Source organism: Uranotaenia lowii, chromosome 1 (genome assembly GCF_029784155.1).
Source record: "Uranotaenia lowii strain MFRU-FL chromosome 1, ASM2978415v1, whole genome shotgun sequence".
Taxonomy (NCBI): domain Eukaryota; kingdom Metazoa; phylum Arthropoda; class Insecta; order Diptera; family Culicidae; genus Uranotaenia; species Uranotaenia lowii.
Window position 1 is genome coordinate 87,121,320 of NC_073691.1, and position 20,648 is coordinate 87,141,967.

A 20,648-nucleotide genomic window follows, 5' to 3' on the forward strand; every position below is an offset into this window, starting at 1 on the left:
CGAAGACACCGATATTCTATTTCCACAGAGAGAACAGGAAATCAAAGATGTGTGTACTAAAGTCCGAAATGATTAATTCTAGCGTGAATTCACGTCACAAAAGTAATTAATCACAACAAAAACAACTTAAATTTTAAAATAACCAAATTATATTCATTTTGAAGGAAATTCAATTTGCGACCGTTTGCAACAATTTTTTTCATTTTCAAGTAAATTTGTTGACTTCTATCATGATAACAGTGCAGAAAAGTTCGGAAAAGCGATTTCACGTCACGGTGGAATGTGTCTAGAGCTGTTTCACTCAAAAAAGATTTCTGATCTTGGGCGGAATTAAAATATGATCTCGGGCGGAACCGTCTTGCACTTTCAATATCTTTAATAGCTCTCATTACTATTCTTTGTGTAACTGTGAAAACTTCAATTAAATTAAATTTCATCTGTAAAGATTTTCAAGTTCTAAAATAATTTTGTTTACGTAAATAACAGAAACTTAGCCTTCCTAAGTTGTTCGAAGAATAACATTTAAAATTTATTTCTTACTTCGAAAAAAGATATCAAATTTTCACTTTGATTCGCTGTATTTTATTTGGAGAAAACCAATTATCGAAACTCAAATTTTAGATTTTTTTTATCAAAAAATTAAATATTTTAGTATATATGAAAGTGCGCGTTTTGGGTCATATTGTCCGAACAAATTTTGAAGGAAACGTCAAAGTTAGTAATACAAAAGTTCAAAAATTCTAACTTTTGTGATTTAAGCTTCAAATTCTGTGAAGGATTTCTGTTATGCTATTCCCTTCAATTTTATTGAAAATTCATGATAAATTGAGCCTTTTTTATATTATAGTTGGAAAAAATCAGTTTACATTACAGAATCTTATCATACTTTTCTAATTCGTAGTAAGAAATTTGAATTTCATCTAGTATGTATGTATGTATGTATGTATGAGAACCCACCAGTGGCTGATAGGTCTTTCGACCCGAGTCGGTACGGGAAGTCTCGATCGCACATTCAAATATTGTTCATGCTTAACTCATCAACAATAATTGCAGCACAACCAAGGGGTCCGTTACCACTGGCTTGGGACAGGTTTGAATCATCTCCCTCACTTCAAACTGTTCGAAACAAATAAAAAATCTTGGAAAGGTTCCTAGGTACCTTACACATTACACGTTTGATGCCCTGTCCAATCCCCCCACGAATCCCCAATAATAGAGTTAAACCATTATGAAAATATAAGTATTATTTAATACAAATTTACACATTTTTAACATCTTACCTCCTCTCCCTAATCATCCCCAATAATAGGGTTAATAAATTTTAAATTTGTTATCAATGAAAAAGATCGATGAAATTTACGAGAAAAGAAAAAAATAATAATGAAACGAATTCAACAAGTTGTAGATATTTCGCTGAATTTATTATGACATTTGTGTTTATCTAAGCAATCTTTACAAAAAGGAACCTATGTGTCACATCTACTGATTGACTTCCAAGAATAACTCAAACGAACATTTTATTTGATAACAATCTAGAGAATGTACATCGAAAAATGCGTTTAAACATTTGAATTGTTCACTCATCAATTTATTCTCCAATCAAAAGCAAGAAATCATTTCGATTTTTTCAACTAGGAAATCTTTTATTTTCCATCCAAAAAATACCGGGCGGACCTTCAAAAATGCTCAACAAAACAAAGTATGAACAATGTCAAAATTCATTTCATCAAAAATGCTCGCAGATAACGCAACACATTTTGTAAGGTTAAAATATTAATAAAATTCGATTGATCTCACCGGAGGCAGCTTTGTTTATATCCATTTCAGGCTTACACAATTTCCCATCGCTCAGTCTAATTTCAATAACACTTCTTTACTTTATTCTGACACAGACACTCAACATTGTTTAAATAATTGTCCAAATAAATATAAAAATTGAAATTTCTTCACAAAACAAAACTTTTGGGAAAATTTTCAGCGGAGCACAATTTTTCCTAAACTTCACCGTTCAAGCACACGCCTACTTCTCCATGAGAAAAACCATATATAATGTATACATTAAAAAATGAACTTTTTTTGGATGCTGAATAAAAATAAACAAACACAGATATACTCTGTAAATTTTCCATGGAAGGTTGTAAAAATTTGTTATAAGCGCTCTTTTATAAAAATATTCTACATCCTTCCAAGCGGCCAGTGCGCATTTTATCGGAAAGTTCGAAATGGCGGACGGAAAAAACATACGTGAGAGTCTCTTTTGGAGTTTTTTCATCGTTTTATTTTTTGCTCCCTCCTCAATTTTCTTGGCAAAATGGCCCTTTTAATTCAGCCGCTGCGTCTTTGCCTGCAGCTGCGAGATCTGTGGAAGCGAGTGCCTCTTTCTAACATGTAGGTATGTCCATGTTTGACATGCACTTTTTCACTGTTTGCCCATTGCACCGACCTTCCCCCGGCTAAGCTATAAAATGTAAAATCTATGAATATTTCAAAATTCTGTGCACTGTGGCATTGATTCTGTGAAAAAAATCACTCAAAACTCTGTGAAGTTACAGGTTATCTGTGATTTCAGCAACCTTGCTCTAAACACCTCATTCAAAATAGTTTATAATAAATTCCAGTTTCTTTTGAAGAGTTTCTAAATAAAATTGAAATTTTTGTTAATTAGTACATCTTTTTGATTTGCTATTTCAAAATCATGATCAACCTCATTGAATGAAAGCTGCTTCTTAAAGTTTGAATAAATAGTAGGGGAGAATGGGGATACTCGATTCCCATTTCTTATTTTTATCATAAGTTTTCCTCGCAAAAATGCTCTTTCGCTCTTTTCGACAACTGTAAATTTTCTCCTCACTTCTCTATCCATCTTTATCAATTTTCAGTTCTCATATTCTTTCTTCAAGAATATACATTTCACCCAAAATGCCGAAAAATAAATTTACAAAAATCATATCTTTTCGGAATAATTTAGCAACTCGTCGTCTTTTGCATTTTCTGACAGCGTGTAATTTGAAGTTTATATGCTCTAAAAGTTGGAACGATACATGAACCCGTAGATGAACTAGCTAAAAGAAGCATCTTTCTTGACTTGATCCTTCATTCCGGAGACCCTAGTCCTTAGAAAAAATCAAACAAAATTTCAAAAGAGAATGTCATTTCACTATTTTGGTCATGTTTTTTTCCCATTTCACAATTTATAAATGTCAGAAGTAGAAAATTTCAAAACTTTGTCTCATCCATAATATCATTGCATACTTGAGGGCGCTTTTTTCTGAATTTAAGAGCAAATCAACGTTCTTAGCCCTTTTTGCCAGACCATTAGGGGAGAGCGGGGATACTTGATCACCTTTTCTTATTTTCACCATATCTTTTTGGAAAAATTTAGCAACTCGCCGTCTTTGACATTTTCTGTCAGCTTGTAACTTCAAGTTTCTATGTTCCAAAAATTAGAACGATACTTGAACCCGTTGATGAACTAGAAGCATTTTCGTGGGAGTAAAAAAATTGCGATTTTTCTGAAGTTAGGGGAGACTTGATCCCCTTTTGAAGGAGACTTGATCTTTTATTCAGGATGCCCTTATCCTTGTATAAAAATCAAACAAAACCCCAAGATAGAATGTTAATTGACTATTTTGGTCATGTTTGTTCTCATTTCACAATTTATAGCAGACATAAGAAGAAAATTCTATAACTTTGTCTCAACGCTAATAGCATTGCATACTTAAAGGCGCTATTTTTTATGATTAAGAGAAAATTAATTATTTTTGCTCTTTTCTTCAGACAATTGTTAGATAAATATTAGTTTTTGGATAAATATTAGTATTTTCGTAATCAGAAATCATAACGATCAATTGAGAAGAAGAATATGCCGTTTGGAATGGGGATCAATTGTACCCAACTCTAGGGGATCATTTGTACCCATGATCAACATTTAAGAAAACTTTTTCTGAAAAAAAGTTGAGAGTTTTCCATTGCTTTGAAAATATGGCATTATGAAGTTCATTTTACGCTCGAACGATTGATGCATTGGAACAAATATTTTTTTCATAATTTTCCCATGTAAGGAACATTTTAAAGTGATGAAAAAAGATCTTCAAATTACATTTTGTGAAATTTTTCAAACAAAGTTCAATTACTCAAACAATTATTTTGTTATATTTTTTTTTAAACTACACGCATTGTTATTTTGCTCATTTTGGCACATTTCTCTAGAACATTTGATCTTTGTAAGACATTCCAGTTTCGAGATATAGCTAAGGAATCAAGTATCCCCAGGGATCAAGTATCCTCATTCTCCCCTATTGTTAAATATCAGTAATTTGATAAATAATCGTAATTTGAAATCAGCAATGATCACGATATTTTTAGAAGAAAAAAATCCCTTTTTGAACTAGAAAACTTTATCTGAAAAATGTCCAGAGTTTACCATTGTTTTGAAAATATGATATTTTGAAGTTCATATTACACTATAACGATTTATGTATTGGAATATATATTTTTGTTGTAATTTTTTTATGTCAGTTACATTTTAAAGTGATGAAAAAGGATCTTCAAGACGCATTTTGTGAAATTTTTCAAACAAAGTGCAATAATTAAAAAAAATTTTTTGAGCTTATAGCATAAATGTTTTGCGCCATTTAGCACATTTTTTCTGAAACATTTGATCCTTGTAAGTCATTCTTGTTTCGAGATATAGCTAAGAAATCAAGTATCCCCGGGGATCATGTATCCTCATTCTCCCCTATTGAAAGGAAGATTGATTCTTATTCTGAATTTATAACTATAGCTTTATTGATTTCATAAGTTCTCGAATTATGCCAAAAAATCTGTATGAAATCCTTCCTCCTCGTTCCCGTCGTCCCTCTGAAAGAAAGAATTAGTGGGCCTTGTGGTACGCTGTGACAACAATTAACGTAATTTTTGGATCTATTCGAACTTAATTTTACATCTTTTCTGTCCCTAAAGCTGGTATAATAAGAAAAATAAAAAGGAGTTACATACATTCAGGGGTAAAAATCGCGTGTGAGATATAAGGCAAAAGGCAGCGCAACTAGCAGTTTATTTTTGACGCTAGGTGTGCCATTCAAGATAAGAGATAGTTCCACTGAAGATCATATTTTACTTTTAAAAACTACGCGACTGATTGATATTTTGATGGAAAATTTGTTACAAAAACCCGAGTAATCCCGATCAGAAGAGCATATCAAAATCGTTACACAAACCTTTCTCAGCGATATATTTATATCTTTTTCAGTTTTAGTTTTGATATGAGATTTGTTGTTTATATTTTTTCCTAAAACAAAATTATATCTACTTATTTGAAAACAATTTTTTTGAACGCACTTTAGGGAGATTTAAGATGAAGTTTTTTGATGACCTATGTGAATGAAAATAATAATTTTTAAGGCATGGTTTCATTTATATTTCCATAGCTTAAGTATTTATGAGCAATCTAGTTCTATAGTCAATCTGTATACTTCATTTGACAGAAGTATGTGTAGAAAAAAAAGCTGAAAAGTAGGTCTTGTATTACACTTCAAAGGAAAAAAAAACAAAAAAAAAATCCGATGTGGTTTTGATGAAATCTCGAACTTTTCGACGAATACCACTCATCATAGTTTGGACAATAAGTTCGCTGACCTCAGCGGCCATTTTGTTCCATCATTTCTTCATCTCTGTTGCATCTCGAGTCGTCCTACCATTCTTCATCATCTTCTGCTTGACAGTTGCCCAATATTTTTCGATAGGGCGGAATTGAGGGCAGTTGGGTTGGGTTGATGCCCTTTTCGACAAAGTCTACCCCGTTGTCCCGATACCCCTGTAGTACCTCTTTGTTGTAGTGGCAGCTTGCCAAATCTGGCCAAAACTTTACTGGTTCTTTGAGAGATCTAATGAACGGAAGAATACGTTTTCTCAGACACTCCTCCTTGTTATCTTGGAGTCCTTGGTCTTGTTTCTCACAAAAACCGGGGTTTTTCGTCCGCAGCTGAAAATACCTTGCCAGATCAAATACTTTCTTGAAAATTTATCGGCAAAAACGAATTTGAACCTGGCGGGGACATCACCCCGATCAGTGGCTTTATAAAATTTTTGGCCAGGAAGCTGCAAAAAAAACATCTTCACGTACGTTTTGTCATCCATGAGGATGCATCCGTCGTACTTCGTCAAAACCTTGTATAAATTTCGGGCAAATCCTTTGCCCGACATCCTGCTTCAATGTCCGGATTCTTTGCTCACTGGCCCGATAAGATCGTATTCCTTCTCGCAGACAAATCTTTCTGCCGGTGCACCGTTCGGCATTGAATTTTTTAGAATGTCGTAGTCCGACTGCCCTGGGTCAGCCTTGATCGTTCTCAACACCTTCAAACGCAGTTTCCGATCCTTAGTTTAGTTCCACTATGACGCTTGGTATGAACCTGCTGATCGATAGTATACATCTCACGGAAACGTTTGAGAATTCTGTACACGATCGATTCGACCATTTTTAACGATTTCGCAATTTTTGAACCCGACTTAGTCGGGTTTTTGACGTGGATATCCAAATTTAGTCCACTTAGCTCTACTTTATTTATGTTGATTTTCAATTACATCGGAGATCATAGTGATTGGGTTATATGGAGAAAAAACGAAAGGCTACCACGAATGAGAATCTTTTATTCGATAGCAATTTACTCTAGTGTCGACATTGCGTAGCATCTAGAGAACTGAAACCGATTTGCGAAGAATGAAATACGAATATCCTGTCTGTTTGTCTCTGCTTTTATATTTGTTCCGGGATTATTGCATATTTCCCTGGGTAGGCGGATTGAAACTCCTGCAAAGCTGCTCATTATATACCTACCTACAATCTTCACGAAGCTGTTTTGGTTTCGAAACCACTCCATGTTTACAAAAATGAGCTTTTTCGGTGATATCAAGAACTTATTTCTAACATATTTTTAGATTCATTATTCACTGCCTGCGGCTTGATTTTTTCTTATAGCTAAAACAAACTTTTTCATACTTTCTTTGAACCGGGTTTAAACTATGTATAGTCATATTTCACTTTTAGAACTCATGATCTTGATTTCGGGGCAAACTTTCTGAAAATAACGTGTTTATTTTCTTTGAACATCTAAAATTGCTTCTGCCCCACCCAGTTGGAAAATTGTTAACATTTCTCTCGTAAGAAAGCGAAAACTTTCCTACTCATGAAAGAAATGAATCCATCGATAGCTCCACTTCACCAAAGTCAAGTTGAATAGAGTGCAAAAGTTCAATTGCAAGTCATTAGTTAATCTGCAATCTCTTTCTTGGTTTTCCGTTTTGAGCATTCATCCTTCGAGGGATTCTCTCAATGCATCTGCCACAGGATGGATGTGGATCTGCCGATGTGCCAGACGAGCGGCAGGACTAATCAATCAACCTCGAGCAGGGAACGGCCCTGGTCCCGAGAAGATGACTGCGGAAAAATCGATCTTCTGACTGGATATTTTCGATGGCTTCCCGCCCATGGCAAAAAGGAAAAACAAAAATATGGAAAAGTATTCTACAGCAAACTCTCTACTCTCTGCATCGCTTACAAGCAACACCTCCATAGGGATAGGACTTTTTTACGATGATGCCTCGCTCGGCACGATGGCGGTAAATCATTTTCCAATGTTATTTGAAGCATCCGGGGAAAAACTAAAGCATCGAGCTAGGAAATGTCGGAAACCAGCAAAACTGTCGAAGTATTTCTGAAAAGCGAAAAATAAAAACAAATCCATATACAGAAGTGGAAAAGTTTTCCCGCGGTAGCTTCTTCGTTTTAATCTTCCAGTCGCGTTTACTTGCACGCAAAGCATCGCATCAAGGACATGGCCAAACGGCTAAACCCCTGGGTAACTTCTTGAACATTAACCTGCTGTTTGAAGAAAAGCCATTATCACCAGCCCTTCAACTTCTTCCGAGCCGCGTCGCGCCTTCAAGCTCCACAAATAACAGCCACCCCATTTCCCGAACTCACGCCCAGGCCCAGCCCCCGCGATCTCGCTGGGCGCAGCGATCTTAGTCAAACACTGCTTGCTGTTGGTTTCTTTTCGGTCGGGTTCGATTCTTTGGCGTCGCCGTCGACATTCTACCGATGGTGTTTAGCTATTAATTTTCCTCTAATTATTAATAATTAATTTCCAACCGTTTCCACTTCCTCCATCATCCAGCTGAGCAAACTCAACAGGATCTGCGGCAGTGGGTTTGTAGGTAGCTGGTACCTAGTCGTCGTGTGGCACTTGACTTTGCCTTGCTAAGCAGGAGTTCTGGAAGCAGGAAGAAAAATGAAAAATATCGGTAGACTTTCTAGTGCTGTAAATTTCCAACAGCGAATCGGCAGGAGCGTCGCTCAATGGGAAATCGCTGGTCATCAGTAAAACTTGTTTTGTTGAGTTAGCCATTTCATTATATTTTTTGTTTTTTTTTTCAATAATTTTCAAGTACTTTTATCTCAAATTTTATTTGTCTATGATTTTTCAATGTTTGGTAGACAAACATTTTTTTTATATTTTTTGGAAAAATGCACTATTTCCAGACGGAAAGAAAAGTTGTTGAAAGAAAATTATATAACAAATCTCTTTCATTGGATATATATAACTAAATGTGATCTGTAATTAAATGTGATCTCAGTAGGCTAAAGGGTGATACGGTCAAAATTTGGTAGATATCAACTTGACGTATTTCTTTCAACGTTGCATTTAAAAATCTGAACACCCCTCATTTTGAAGGTGTGTGTGTAGAATGTTGCTCCTAATTTGATTTTGGAATTCACTCTCCAGATGTCAAAATGCCGTCCAAGGAAGAAGAGAGCGTATCAAAATTTTGCTCGCGCATCGCGAAAATCCGAGCTGCTCGCACGCAAAGCTGGTAAAATCGCTAAAAGTTTGTCGACAGCCAGGAAGTCTGGATCGGGGGGAAATCGAAAACCGGAAGCCGCTGAGACGACAAAGAGAGTTGCCGGTAGTTTCAAGCGAAACCCTAACCTCTCTCTCCGAGATGCCGCAAATAAGCTGGGTGTATTGTCTACAACCGTGCATCGAGCCAAAAAACGAGCCTGACTATCGACTTACAAGAAGGTAGTGACTCCAAATCGCGATTATAAACAAAATCAACGGCCAAAGCGCGATCCCAGAGGCAGTACACGACGAAGCTGACGAAGTTTGACTGCGTGGTAATGGACGACGAAACCTACGTAAAAGCCCACTACAAGCAGCTTCCGGGATAGGAGTTTTATACGCCAAAAGGAAGGGGAAAGGTAGCAGATATTTTCAAGCACATGAAACTGTCAAAGTTCGCTAAGAAATATCTGGTTTGGCAAGCCATCTGTACCTGCGGCTTGAAAAGCAGCATTTTCATAGCTTCCGGGACTGTCAACCAAGAAATTTACGTGAAAGAGTGTTTGAATAAACGTCTGCTGCCTTTCCTGAAGAAACACGGTTGTTCCGTACTGTTTTGGTCGAATTTGGCATCTTGTCATTACGGTAAAAATGCCATGGAGTGGCACGCCGCCAACAACGTGCAGGTGACTCCCAAGGACAAGAACCCTCCCAACACGCCAGAGCTCCACCCAATTGAGAAATACTGGGCTATTGTCAAGCGGAACCTAAAGAAGACCAAAAAACTGCTGAAAACGAGCAGCAGTTCAAGGCAAACTGGCTTTCTGCGGCGAAGAAGGTGGACAAGGTGGCTGTACAAAATCTGATGACAGGGGTTAAGCGTGAGGCCCGGCAATTCGGATTTGGAAAAGCGGAAGCCTAACTGAATATTTTTCCTGAATTTTATACTAATTAAACTTGAAAAAGAAATTAAATTTGATTTTTTAAATAAACGATTCCACCGATTTACACGCTTTTTCCTTGACCAAATTGTGACCTTATCACCCTTTAAGTGTGGGAAAATTGAGGGAAAAACTGCTTTTTTTTTTTTGCAGAACCTACATTGTGTTTGGACAAACCCTCGAAACATCTTTAATATGTTTTCGGATGAAATGCTCTCGGTCACAAAAACTATCTCATCAACTATTTGATGATATTCTAGCTTAATATTTTAAATCATTTTTAAAAGGAATAAAATTGTAAATATACGTCGGTAAAATGGTGATAAGTCTATCATATCTTGATTACGATAACTCCAAAACGAAAAAAAATCATGTCTGAAAATGAATCTACATTAAAGATGAGACACTGCCCTATCTAATACACTATTTGCATGAAAAATCCGTCGGGTGGTTCCAAACAATTTATTCTTGAGGTTTTTGTGTTAATAAACGCGTTTTTTTTTTTCATTGAACATTTCGTCAATTCTATCCAATAAACATTCAATTCCTTTTTTTGTAGAATAAATATTAAAAATGTATTCCAGATTTAATGCCAAACTTAAATTGAAACAAAGATTAAGTGATTTTTCTTAGACAATATTTGAAAATTCTAGGATTCTAGGATTTCAGCAACACTATAAACAATTACAAAAGCTTTGTAATTGAAATATTTTTCCTAAGTTCCCAAGGAAAAGGCATAACGCGAATATTACGAAGATTTGTAGTAAATTTATATTGTTAGGTTATTTCTACTGTGTTTCAAAACAAGAACTTTATTTACCCTTCAGCATAGGTGGATAAGCACTACAAGATGTTCAATGTAAAACGAAAAGTCTTTTCTATGAAAATATTTTGTTTGAAGATACTAACCTTCAAGAAGACACTTTAATGTTAGCTCAAGAAAATAATCCTAATCCTAGCAGTAACACTCGTGTATGGATCTCAGAAGCAAAACGATTAAAACAACGAACTGAACTTTGTTCATGTAAAAATGTAAAACGATTTACAGTTATTTAATCGATGAATTTAAAATTGTTCCTAAAATTCAATCTAAGTTTCCTGAAGTGTTGTGATAATTTTGATAAGAACTATCTTAGCTTGATCAGTAAATATGCTATATCAGTCACAGTTTCATCAGTCGACACCACAGTTCAGTCGCGTTTAGAACGCGCTCTTGAACGGTTGATTTTTTTCCTTGCTCCGTAAAGTGCTCTACGACTGTTTACTAGTCTTCCAAACATTCCAAACACTTGAAAATTTTCCAAGCGTTGACCAAAGAACTTTGCTGGTGTGTCGTTTCCAATACAATCTTTGTCCGGTGGGCACTCTATCCGTTAAGATGGGGGACCCTCCTCCGGCCTGGGGGCTTTCCGCCGTCCGGCCCAAAAGTCGCAATGCTAGAACAGTTCCCGAATGGCTTGATCCCCGTGGCAAACATGAGGAAATAATCTTCCTTCGTTTGAAACCGAACAGTCCTTCCAAGCTGCCAAAGAATCCATTTATCATCTCCACCTCAGTTGAGCAGCTCGTGGGTAAAATCGAAGGAGTTAATCCAATCGATGGGGGTTCCAACTTCCTTCTCAAAGTACGGAATCCGACCCAAGCTGCTAAACTGATGAAGCTCATTCGCCTCACCGATGGAACCCCATTCACCATTGAACAACACCCAACGCTTGACTCGTGTCACTGCGTCGTCACTTGTAATAGCGTCGACGGGCTCAGTGACGAAAAACTTCAAAAATCCTTAGCTGATCAAGGTGTTACCAATGTTTTCCTAAGGAAAACAGGACAAAAAACCACCCCCACCAACTCCATGGTACTCACGCTCCAAGGTTCTGTCCTTCCCCCGTATATCTATTTCGGATTCCACCGAGTGGCCACCAGACCGTATTACCCACGGCCGCTCATGTGCTACCGATGCGAAAGGTTTGGCCACTCCAAGAACCGATGCCCCAACACTCCAATCTGCATCAATTGCGGAGAATCAAGCCCACACGATGAAAGCACAAACCCCCCACACTGCGCCAATTGCGGAGGCAACCATTCAGCAATGAATCGTTCCTGCCCCCTTTTCAAACAAGAACAATCCATTGTCCGGCTGAAGGTTGACATTCCGAAGCAACGAAGATGTATCCGCCAACAAACGAACAATGCACCGCCAGCCCAAATTGCCAACAACGACAAGGACCTCTGAATCGCCGAACTTAAGCTCCTAGTCTCCCAAATGAAGGAACAGCTGAAGCAACAAGCCAAGGAAAGCGACAACGAATCCACCCTGGCAGGCAACTCTACCACCTCCCAAAACTCCGAGGTTTCCGAATCCGAAAACTCCCAATCCGACACCGAACGTCACACGATGACCCGCAACACACAGTGCCACACCTCAGATCCGGAACGTAGCCGACAAAACAGCTCCTTTGACAGCCCCCCCGAACAAATGACGAAGGTGAGCCGCCAAAAGTACCAACCTCCCGAGGCCCTACCCCCACCCACCCCTTCATCCAAACGGTATGTCCTTTCGTCATTTTAAAGTTACCCCTCTTACCCATACACCACATTCCCACTTCATATATAAATGGCAAATTCAAACCATTATATCCATCCACACAACAATAATCCCGCAAATAACAGGCAGCCCCACGGTAAGAGACGCAACAATCCCCCAACTCAGAAAAAGTCCACCAGTTTTGCAATACAGTGGAACACCCGAGGTCTTGTCTGTAGGCTTCCAGAAATCCAAATGATTATCAAGGGTTATCAAGGATTTTTTCCCCTACTCTTAACTATACAGAATATCCTTAGCAACACTACAATACCCGCTACCCTTATCCGAGGATAACACCTATACACCGTCTCAAACCCGAACACCCGCCAAGGTGCCGAACTTGTCATCAAAAATAACGTCCCCCATCAGCTACTGAACATCAATACTGATCTTAACGCGATATCTACAAGCCCCACTTGAAATAACTGCTGTTTTATTGTACATCCCCCCTCAAATGGCCTATCGTGACTTCGTCGACAAACTAGAAGATCTTTTTCCACAATTACCCCCACCAATAATAAAAATGACCGACCCCAATGCACACTACACCTTTTGAGGAAGCTCCCACACCTCCTACAAAGGAGCCTTCCTAGAAAATCTTGCTGTAGCTCAAAACTTAACAATCTTAAACAACTGTCAGCCTACTCGTATTGACCCTGCCACAGGCAACATGTCCGCCTTGGACCTGTCCCTTGTCTCATGGTAGCTGGGACCAAGGATCAGCTGGGAGGTATTAGACGATTGTCATGGTAGTGATCACCTACCAATCCTAATTAAATTACAACACCCCACCCCCAAAGTTTTAACCCGACCTAGATTGAAGTACAATAAAGCCAACTGGCCCGAGTATCAACTCACTGTTGACAGCCTTATCTGCGCCAAAAATCCAACATCAAAAACATCCTTTACCGAAATCTTATCCGAAGCAGCTTCTCTATCCATCCCCCGAACCAGTGGCATTCCCGGGCGATCCACCGTCCCATGGTGGGGCCCCTGAAGTAAGAGATGCGGTGAAAAACCGCCGAAAGAAGCTGCGCGCTTTAAAAAGATGTATCATTGACGGCCCTCTGAAACTCGCCGCTCTCAATTAATTTAAAATCGCCCGATCTCAGGCCAGACGAATTGTCAGAGATGCCAAAACCAAGAGTTCACTGAACAAATCAACCCGCATACACCCTCCACTGTCCTATGGTCGAAAATTAAAGTTCTTGACGTGGCTGCCGCAAGAATACATTCCACATCCTCCTTAACAAAGAATACATTAATGATCCCTCAAAACTAGCCGAACATTCTGATCATTTTTCTAATATTTCAACCCCTTCCAATTCTGTCATCCTCCCCACCAAATCAGAACACCGACTAAAATTGTCGCTTATCCCTAGACGAACTTGAGTTCGCCCTACGAAAAGTCAAAGGACTCTCTGCTGGCTCAGACGTCATCGGCTATCCATGTCTTAAAAACCTATCTCTATCTGGAAAACTTACACTTCTCGAAATTGTTACTTATATATGAGGCAAGGCAAGGTACTCTAAGAGTACGGAACCTCAGGGCCGGCTGGCTACTGGGTAAACAAGGACTTTACGGATCAAATACAGAAAACTGGGAATTTTATGTTACTTTGCACTTTTTATTAATGTTTTCTTGTAGCGTGTTGTCTGTGTGTATAAAATTATGTTCTGTGTAATTTGTGGCGTGTATTTGGCTCACTAACCGTGATAAGCTGCAGCTGTTGTTGTTCTGTCGCGACGTCGCAGTTCCGGAAGCAGGAGGGCTGTCGATGTAATGGCGTATCGACGGGGTGTCAAAACCGTCGGCGCCAGCGGGCGTTGCTGGACTCGGTCGTTGCAGGCGTCTTCCTTCTTCGGCTTTTAATCGGCCTGCCCACGAGAGTGCCCCGTATCCGGACAGGGAAGTCCTTCTTGATATTTAGGGATCCGCAGAATCCGAGGACGAAGATGATGATCCTATTACGATTAGGCGCGAGATCACAAGGATCTGCGGGCCGAGCCGTGGGAAAGCCAACCGGCGTTTTCGGACTTCACACACGGACGCCTGGTATACAAGAGGCTCGAAAAACGGAAGCAAGCTTCCTTTTCGGCTTTTTCATTTCATTTTCCAAATATTCCTCCTTCTCCTCCAATATCAATTGACAGCAGCTTGCAGAAATGTAGCCTACTGTGGTGTTATCTTGTTGTGAGACTTTACAAAAACATGAATTTTCTAAAATATAACATACAAAACTACAAAATGAAAACAAAAATCAAACGATTTCTAACCAACCGGTTACAGAATATTAAATAAGATCTGGACAGATGGCGTTCCCCGATAGCTGGAAGGTTGGACTTGTCATACCCATCCAAAAACCCAACCAGAACGCCCAAATCATTGACAACTACCGTCCTATCACCCTCCTGGATTGCTCAGGCAAGATAATGGAGAGAATTGTTAATCGCCGCCTTCACACAACTTTCGAAAAACAACAACTTCTTGACCCCCGACAGTACGCCTTTCGGGCCGGAAAGTCAACAGACGACTATTTCGATGACCTTGAAAATCTTTTTGACAACCACTTAAACTAACACCACCACATTGACCACCACCACTTTCTAAGGCCTTCGATCGTGTCGATCGTATAGCCATTATCAAATATTGATTTTTTTTTTCAGGAAAACCCGCAAACGTCCTGCATAAGACTGATAGCGATTGGGTACCATCGCTGAATTTGAACATTGAAAGAAACCATGAAATCAACCGCGTTTTTTTCTAACGGAATAAGCTTGAATTCCTGTGGTAAGTCAAGGATCTGATGTCAACAATTTGTTTACAGAACATCGGATGGTGGTTCAGAGAGTAGAACTGACACAGCTTCTGAGGTCGAAGCTGATGAGCACAAATATGTTTTTCGTTCTGACCGTTCCGAAACAGATAAAACATCAGAAATTGATCCGCGTTTTGGTAATTTTAAACGATAACTGTAAAATGATGTAACAAATAATGTATTTATAATTTGCATTTTTTCACAGAATTAGATGTAACCACCAGAAGAATGTTCTCGAGAAAAACACAAGCAGTTCCATGTGTAAGGTAATAGAAAATGTAGACAGATTATGATCCACTATTAGTTGAAAATCACAAGTTGAGATAAGAAAATCTTCAGTTGAGATCTGCACTTGAAATCCAAACAAACCAAATTTAACATTTGCAGTCATCCTTGGAGAAAGTAAAAGTTGGTTTAAACAAGCTTAAAAAAGTTGTAGATTGCAAATATTATACTGGCATTGACGACTATAATGTTCAAGAAAAACTTTTCGATTTCTTGAAACCCTATATGATTGCTCCAATAAATATGACAAAAGAACAAGTATTTATAATGACGATGCAGAAATTAAGGTTTGGATGCCAATTGAAATCGATTGGTTTGTTGACGATGTGTCACCTCAAACTACACTCCGGTTAGCTGTCATTCTTATGGGAATCTGTGTTAGAGTAAACAGCAAGCGTTATTCTTTTTAGCAGGATTATTTTGGTTTCTTTCAGACATATGCTATGCGGATGCGCTGGGAGAACAATGTCAGTTATTATTTATTTATTTATTTTTAATCCATCGAACGACTAGTCTAAATGGATGGGATGGGAAAAGCACAAGGCAAAAAAACCTATCGATGAATGTAGCAAATACAATAGGGGAGAATGAGGATACTTGATCCCTGGGGATACTTGATTCCTTAGCTATATCTCGAAACTGGAATGTTTTACAAAGACCAAATGTTCTAGAAAAATGTGCCAAAATGAGCAAAATAACAATGCTTGTAGTTTAAAAATTTTTAACAAAATAATTGTTTGAGAAATTGAACTTTGTTTGAAAAATTTCACAATATGTAACTTGAAGATCTTTTTTCATCACTTTAAAATGTTCCTTACATGGGAAAATTATGAAAAAATATTTGTTCCAATGTATCAAACGTTCGAACGTAAAATGAACTTCATAATGCCATATTTTCAAAGCAATGGAAAACTTTCAACTTTTTTCAGAAAAAGTTTTCTAAAATGTTGATTATGGGTACAATTGATTCCCTAGAGTTGGGTACAATTGATCCCCCTTCCAAACGGCATATTCTTCTTCTGAATTGATCGTTGTGATTGCTGATTACGAAATTACTAATGTTTATCCAAAAACTAATTTTTATCAAACAATTGTCTGAAGAAAAGAGCAAAAATAATTAGTTTTCTCTTAATTATAAAAAATAGCGTCTTTAAGTATGCAATGTTATTTGCGTTGAGACAAAGTTACAGAATTTTCTTCTTATGTCTGCTATAAGTTGTGAAATGAGAACAAACATGACCAAAATAGTCAATTATCTTGGTGTTTTGTTTGATATTTATACAAGGATTAGGGCTTCCTGAATAAAAGATCAAGTCTCCTTCAATAGGGGATCAAGTCTCCCCTAACTTCAGAAAAATCGCAATTTTTTTACTCCCACGAAAATGCTTCTAGTTCATCAACGGGTTCAAGTATCGTTCTAGTTTTTGGAGCATAGAAACTTGAAGTTACAAGCTGTCAGAAAATGTCAAAGACGGCGAGTTGCTAAATTTTTCCAAAAAGATATGGTGAAAATAAGAAAAGGGGATCAAGTATCCCCACTCTCCCCTACATGAACGATACAATAGTTTGTCAGGATATTTATAACTAGTTTTAGAGATTTTACATAACACATTAAATATAGTGGATCAGAAAATAAAAGTAACGATAAGATCTAACATCAAGTACTACAATAAAACAATATCATCTTAACATTGAAGCTCGTAAGCGGTTCACAAACAGATCCGGGGTCATATTAAAATCAAATTCGCTAAATTTATCATTAAACACTACACACATTGCACGGATAGGCTCGTTCTGGCCGTAAAGTGTACGATGAAAACCAAGCCGAAGGAATTCACGACTTCTAAGTTGTCTAGGCATCACGTTGAAGTCAATCCTCTCAAGAATGTTTGGTGCATCAATGCTTCCGAGCAGCAATTTTCCAACGAAGGCCGCTTTCATGTATTCTCGTCGATCAGCAAGGGTATCCAGTTCCAACCAAGAGCATTGTTGCGTATATGAGGGAGATTGTTCCGGAATTGGCCACGGGAGAAGCCGTAGTACTGAGCGGGTAAACTTTGATTGCACGGATTCGATTCTGTGAATCCAGTTGGCGTGACTAGAGCTCCAGATGACTGTCGCTGACTCAAGATGCGGGCGAACCAAGGCACAACACAAAGTCCGTAGGCAGCGTAATTTGGTAAATTCTCTGGTAGTTCGCAAAATAAAACCCAAATTCCGGTTCGCCTTAGCTACTACATGGCTCAAGTGATGTTCAAATGTCAATTTGGAGTCCAGTATTACACCTAGATCCTTTATTACAGAAACTCGTTCAAGTGGGGAACCCTGGAGTGTGTAATTCCAAATCTCCGGATTCTTCTTCCGTGTAAAGCTGATGACGTTACATTTCTCCACACTAGGGCTGTTAAGCAATTCAGATCGCACCACACCATGAATTTGCTCAACAAATGCTGCAACTCCAAGCGATCGCTAAAGCTTTCAATCTTTCGATAAATTTTCAGGTCATCAGCGTAAAGCATTCTGCAGCCCGATGGAAGAGCTTATGTGACGTCGTTGAAATAAATGCAGAACAGGAGCGGTCCGATATTGCTTCCTTGGGGCACTCCGAAGTTATTCTGGAACACGAAAGACTCTTCATTACCCAGCCGAACAGTGAGAGAACGATTAATCAGGAATGATTCGAACCAACGACCAAGGCCTTCACCAAGCCCAAGATATTGAAGTTTCGCTAGGAGCAAACGGTGGTCAATTCGATCGAATGCGGCTTTGGGATCAGGGTACACTGTATCAACTTGACCCCCTTTTTCCATAGTGCGGATGCATAATGAAGTAAACTCCAATAGGTTCGTGTTTATCGAACGCCCATAAAGCTTGTTAATGCCAGACCGACACAGAATCTTATACCGATAATTCCATCTCCAAGAAAGTTCATAATTGGAGTGGAGTCTGATTTGTGGGTGTATAAATCAAAATATAAATTGTTTTCTTATCATATTTTTTCTCTTGAGAGGGACACAGAATAAAGAGGGAAACGGTCAAAATTTGGTCAAGGGAAAACGCGTGTAAATCGGTGAAATCGTTTATATAAAAAATCAAATTAAATTTCTTTATCAAATTTAATTAGTATAAAATTCAGGGCCTTGCGCTTAACCCCTGCCATCAGATTTTGTACAGCCACCTTGTCCACCTTCTTCGCCGCAGAAAGCCAGTTTGCCTTGAGCTGCTGCTCGTCCTTAGCAGTTTTTTTTGGTCTTCTTTAGGTTCCGCTTGACAATAGCCCAGTATTTCTCATTTGGGCGGAGCTCTGGCGTGTTGGAAGAGTTCTTGTCCTTGGGAACACAGTACGGAACAACCGTGTTTCTTCAGGAAAGGCAGCAGACGTTTATTCAAACACTCTTTCACGTAAATTTCTTGGTTGACAGTCCCGGAAGCTATGAAAATGCTGCTTTTCAAGCCACAGGTACAAATGGCTTGCCAAACCAGATATTTCTTCGCGAACTTTGACAGTTTCATGTGCTTGAAAATATCTGCTACCTTTCCCCTTCCTTTTGCCGTATTAAACTCCTGTCTCGGAAGCTGTTTGCAGTCGGCTTTGATGTAGGTTTCGTCGTCCATTACCACGCAGTCAAACTTCGTCAGCATCGTCGTGTACAGTCTCCGGGATCGCGCTTTAGCCGTCGTATTTATGGTTATCTTGAATAAGTTGCTCATATACAAACAGGTGTTTCGACCAGCGATAATGTATGCAGTTCCGATTTGGTCTAGCTGCTGCGCGACGAGGAAGAAAGCCATCCAGAGGATTCAGAACAAGGTTCTGAAAAAGATTTTGCGGCTTCCACCTTGGCACAGCACCGAAGATCTTCATCGGATTGCGGGCATTGAATCTATCGACGAGATGGCCAACAACAGCATCTCCAATAAACTATAGGGTATCCGAATTCCGGGCAAAAAGTGTCGTGAAAGAAAAGAAAATATTGTAGATATTTTTAAATTTTTCTTATCTTGGAATTCCGGTGAATTTAAAGAAGACATTTTTTGACGTTTAAAAAAGAAAACATGATTTTCAATCTCTTCGGGTTTTTTTTTTGTTGTGAAACTGTCTTAGATTGACATTCAGGTCAATTCAAAGAAGACATTTTTTTGACGTTTGAAATAGAAAATGAGATTTTTAATTTCTTCGGCATTTTTGCTTCGGAAATTCAAAAAGACATTCTTTTCAGTGAGGATTTTTGTTAAATTAAACGTTAATACCTATTAAAACTTGAAAATAATGTAGCAAATGTTTGTATCATATTAATATGGTCAGTGATATTACTATGCATAAAAAGTGGTACAGTTGCGTTCAAAAAAGAATGAAATTGCGTGAAGCTGCGCACCCACTTCCAACTTTGACAAGCTGCCATTTCTCTCTTGGTTGATATTTTTTCATGAAAATTTCACACAATTTAGTTCAACTATCCAACTAACGCTCTACAAAATTTGAAGCCTTTACCATGACAGTAAACCAAGATACAGCTGTTCCCGTAAAAAAGGGAAATTTGGAATTCCTCCACTAAATTTGCTGTATCTTTGACAATTTTCATTGAAAAATCTTGATATTTGGTACAAAGATGTAAAAATGTTTGATCTAATACCAGGCCAAGTTTCGTCAAAATCGATGAACGTGATCAAAAATTGTGCCGGGTAGAAAATGAGGTTCATTATCGCCCAGCAGACGATTTCATTCTTTTTTGGACGGATGTTTGTATGAATAACATCTTAATCCATGTGTTCCTGGTTTTTTCTCCCACAAAATCAAAATTCATCACAAGGAATGTTGTATATTGATAGGAAGTTCATTCGTGCTTTGTTTAGAAATAGAAATTGTTCCAGCAGAGCTGGTACTTAAACACAAGAGCGAATAGAATACTTGGTTTAATTGTGTATCAAATTTGTTTATCATATAATTAGCAGGTCATTTCTGAAACACTGTTCTTCTTATTTTGAACTCTGTTGGAAATTTTTTTCTTCCGAAACAGAGCACGAATAAAGTTTTCATCAATTTAAAACATTTTTTGAGATAAATTTTGATTTTGAGAAAGAAAAAACCAAGAACACATGGATTAAGATGTTATCCATACAAACAGCCGTCCAAAAAAGAATGAATTCGTCTGCTGGGCGATAATGAACCTCATTT

At 38.2% G+C, this 20,648-nt stretch overlaps 2 protein-coding genes across 2 annotated transcripts in view; one reads left to right on the top strand and one right to left on the bottom strand.

Annotated features, from left to right (window-relative positions):
- LOC129739041 (irregular chiasm C-roughest protein-like) overlaps positions 1–20,648 on the bottom strand; it is a 557,100-nt gene that overhangs the window by 522,242 nt on the left and 14,210 nt on the right. The window lies entirely within an intron of this gene.
- On the top strand, positions 11,163–12,017 carry LOC129737594 (uncharacterized). The gene has a single exon (XM_055728756.1). It carries the CDS (start codon positions 11,163–11,165, stop codon positions 12,015–12,017), a length of 855 nt encoding a protein of 284 aa, XP_055584731.1.

Bases quoted from the DNA above. Each gene is read 5' to 3' on its own strand.
- LOC129737594 (XM_055728756.1), top strand. From the start codon at position 11,163: ATGGGGGACCCTCCTCCGGCCTGGGGGCTTTCCGCCGTCCGGCCCAAA.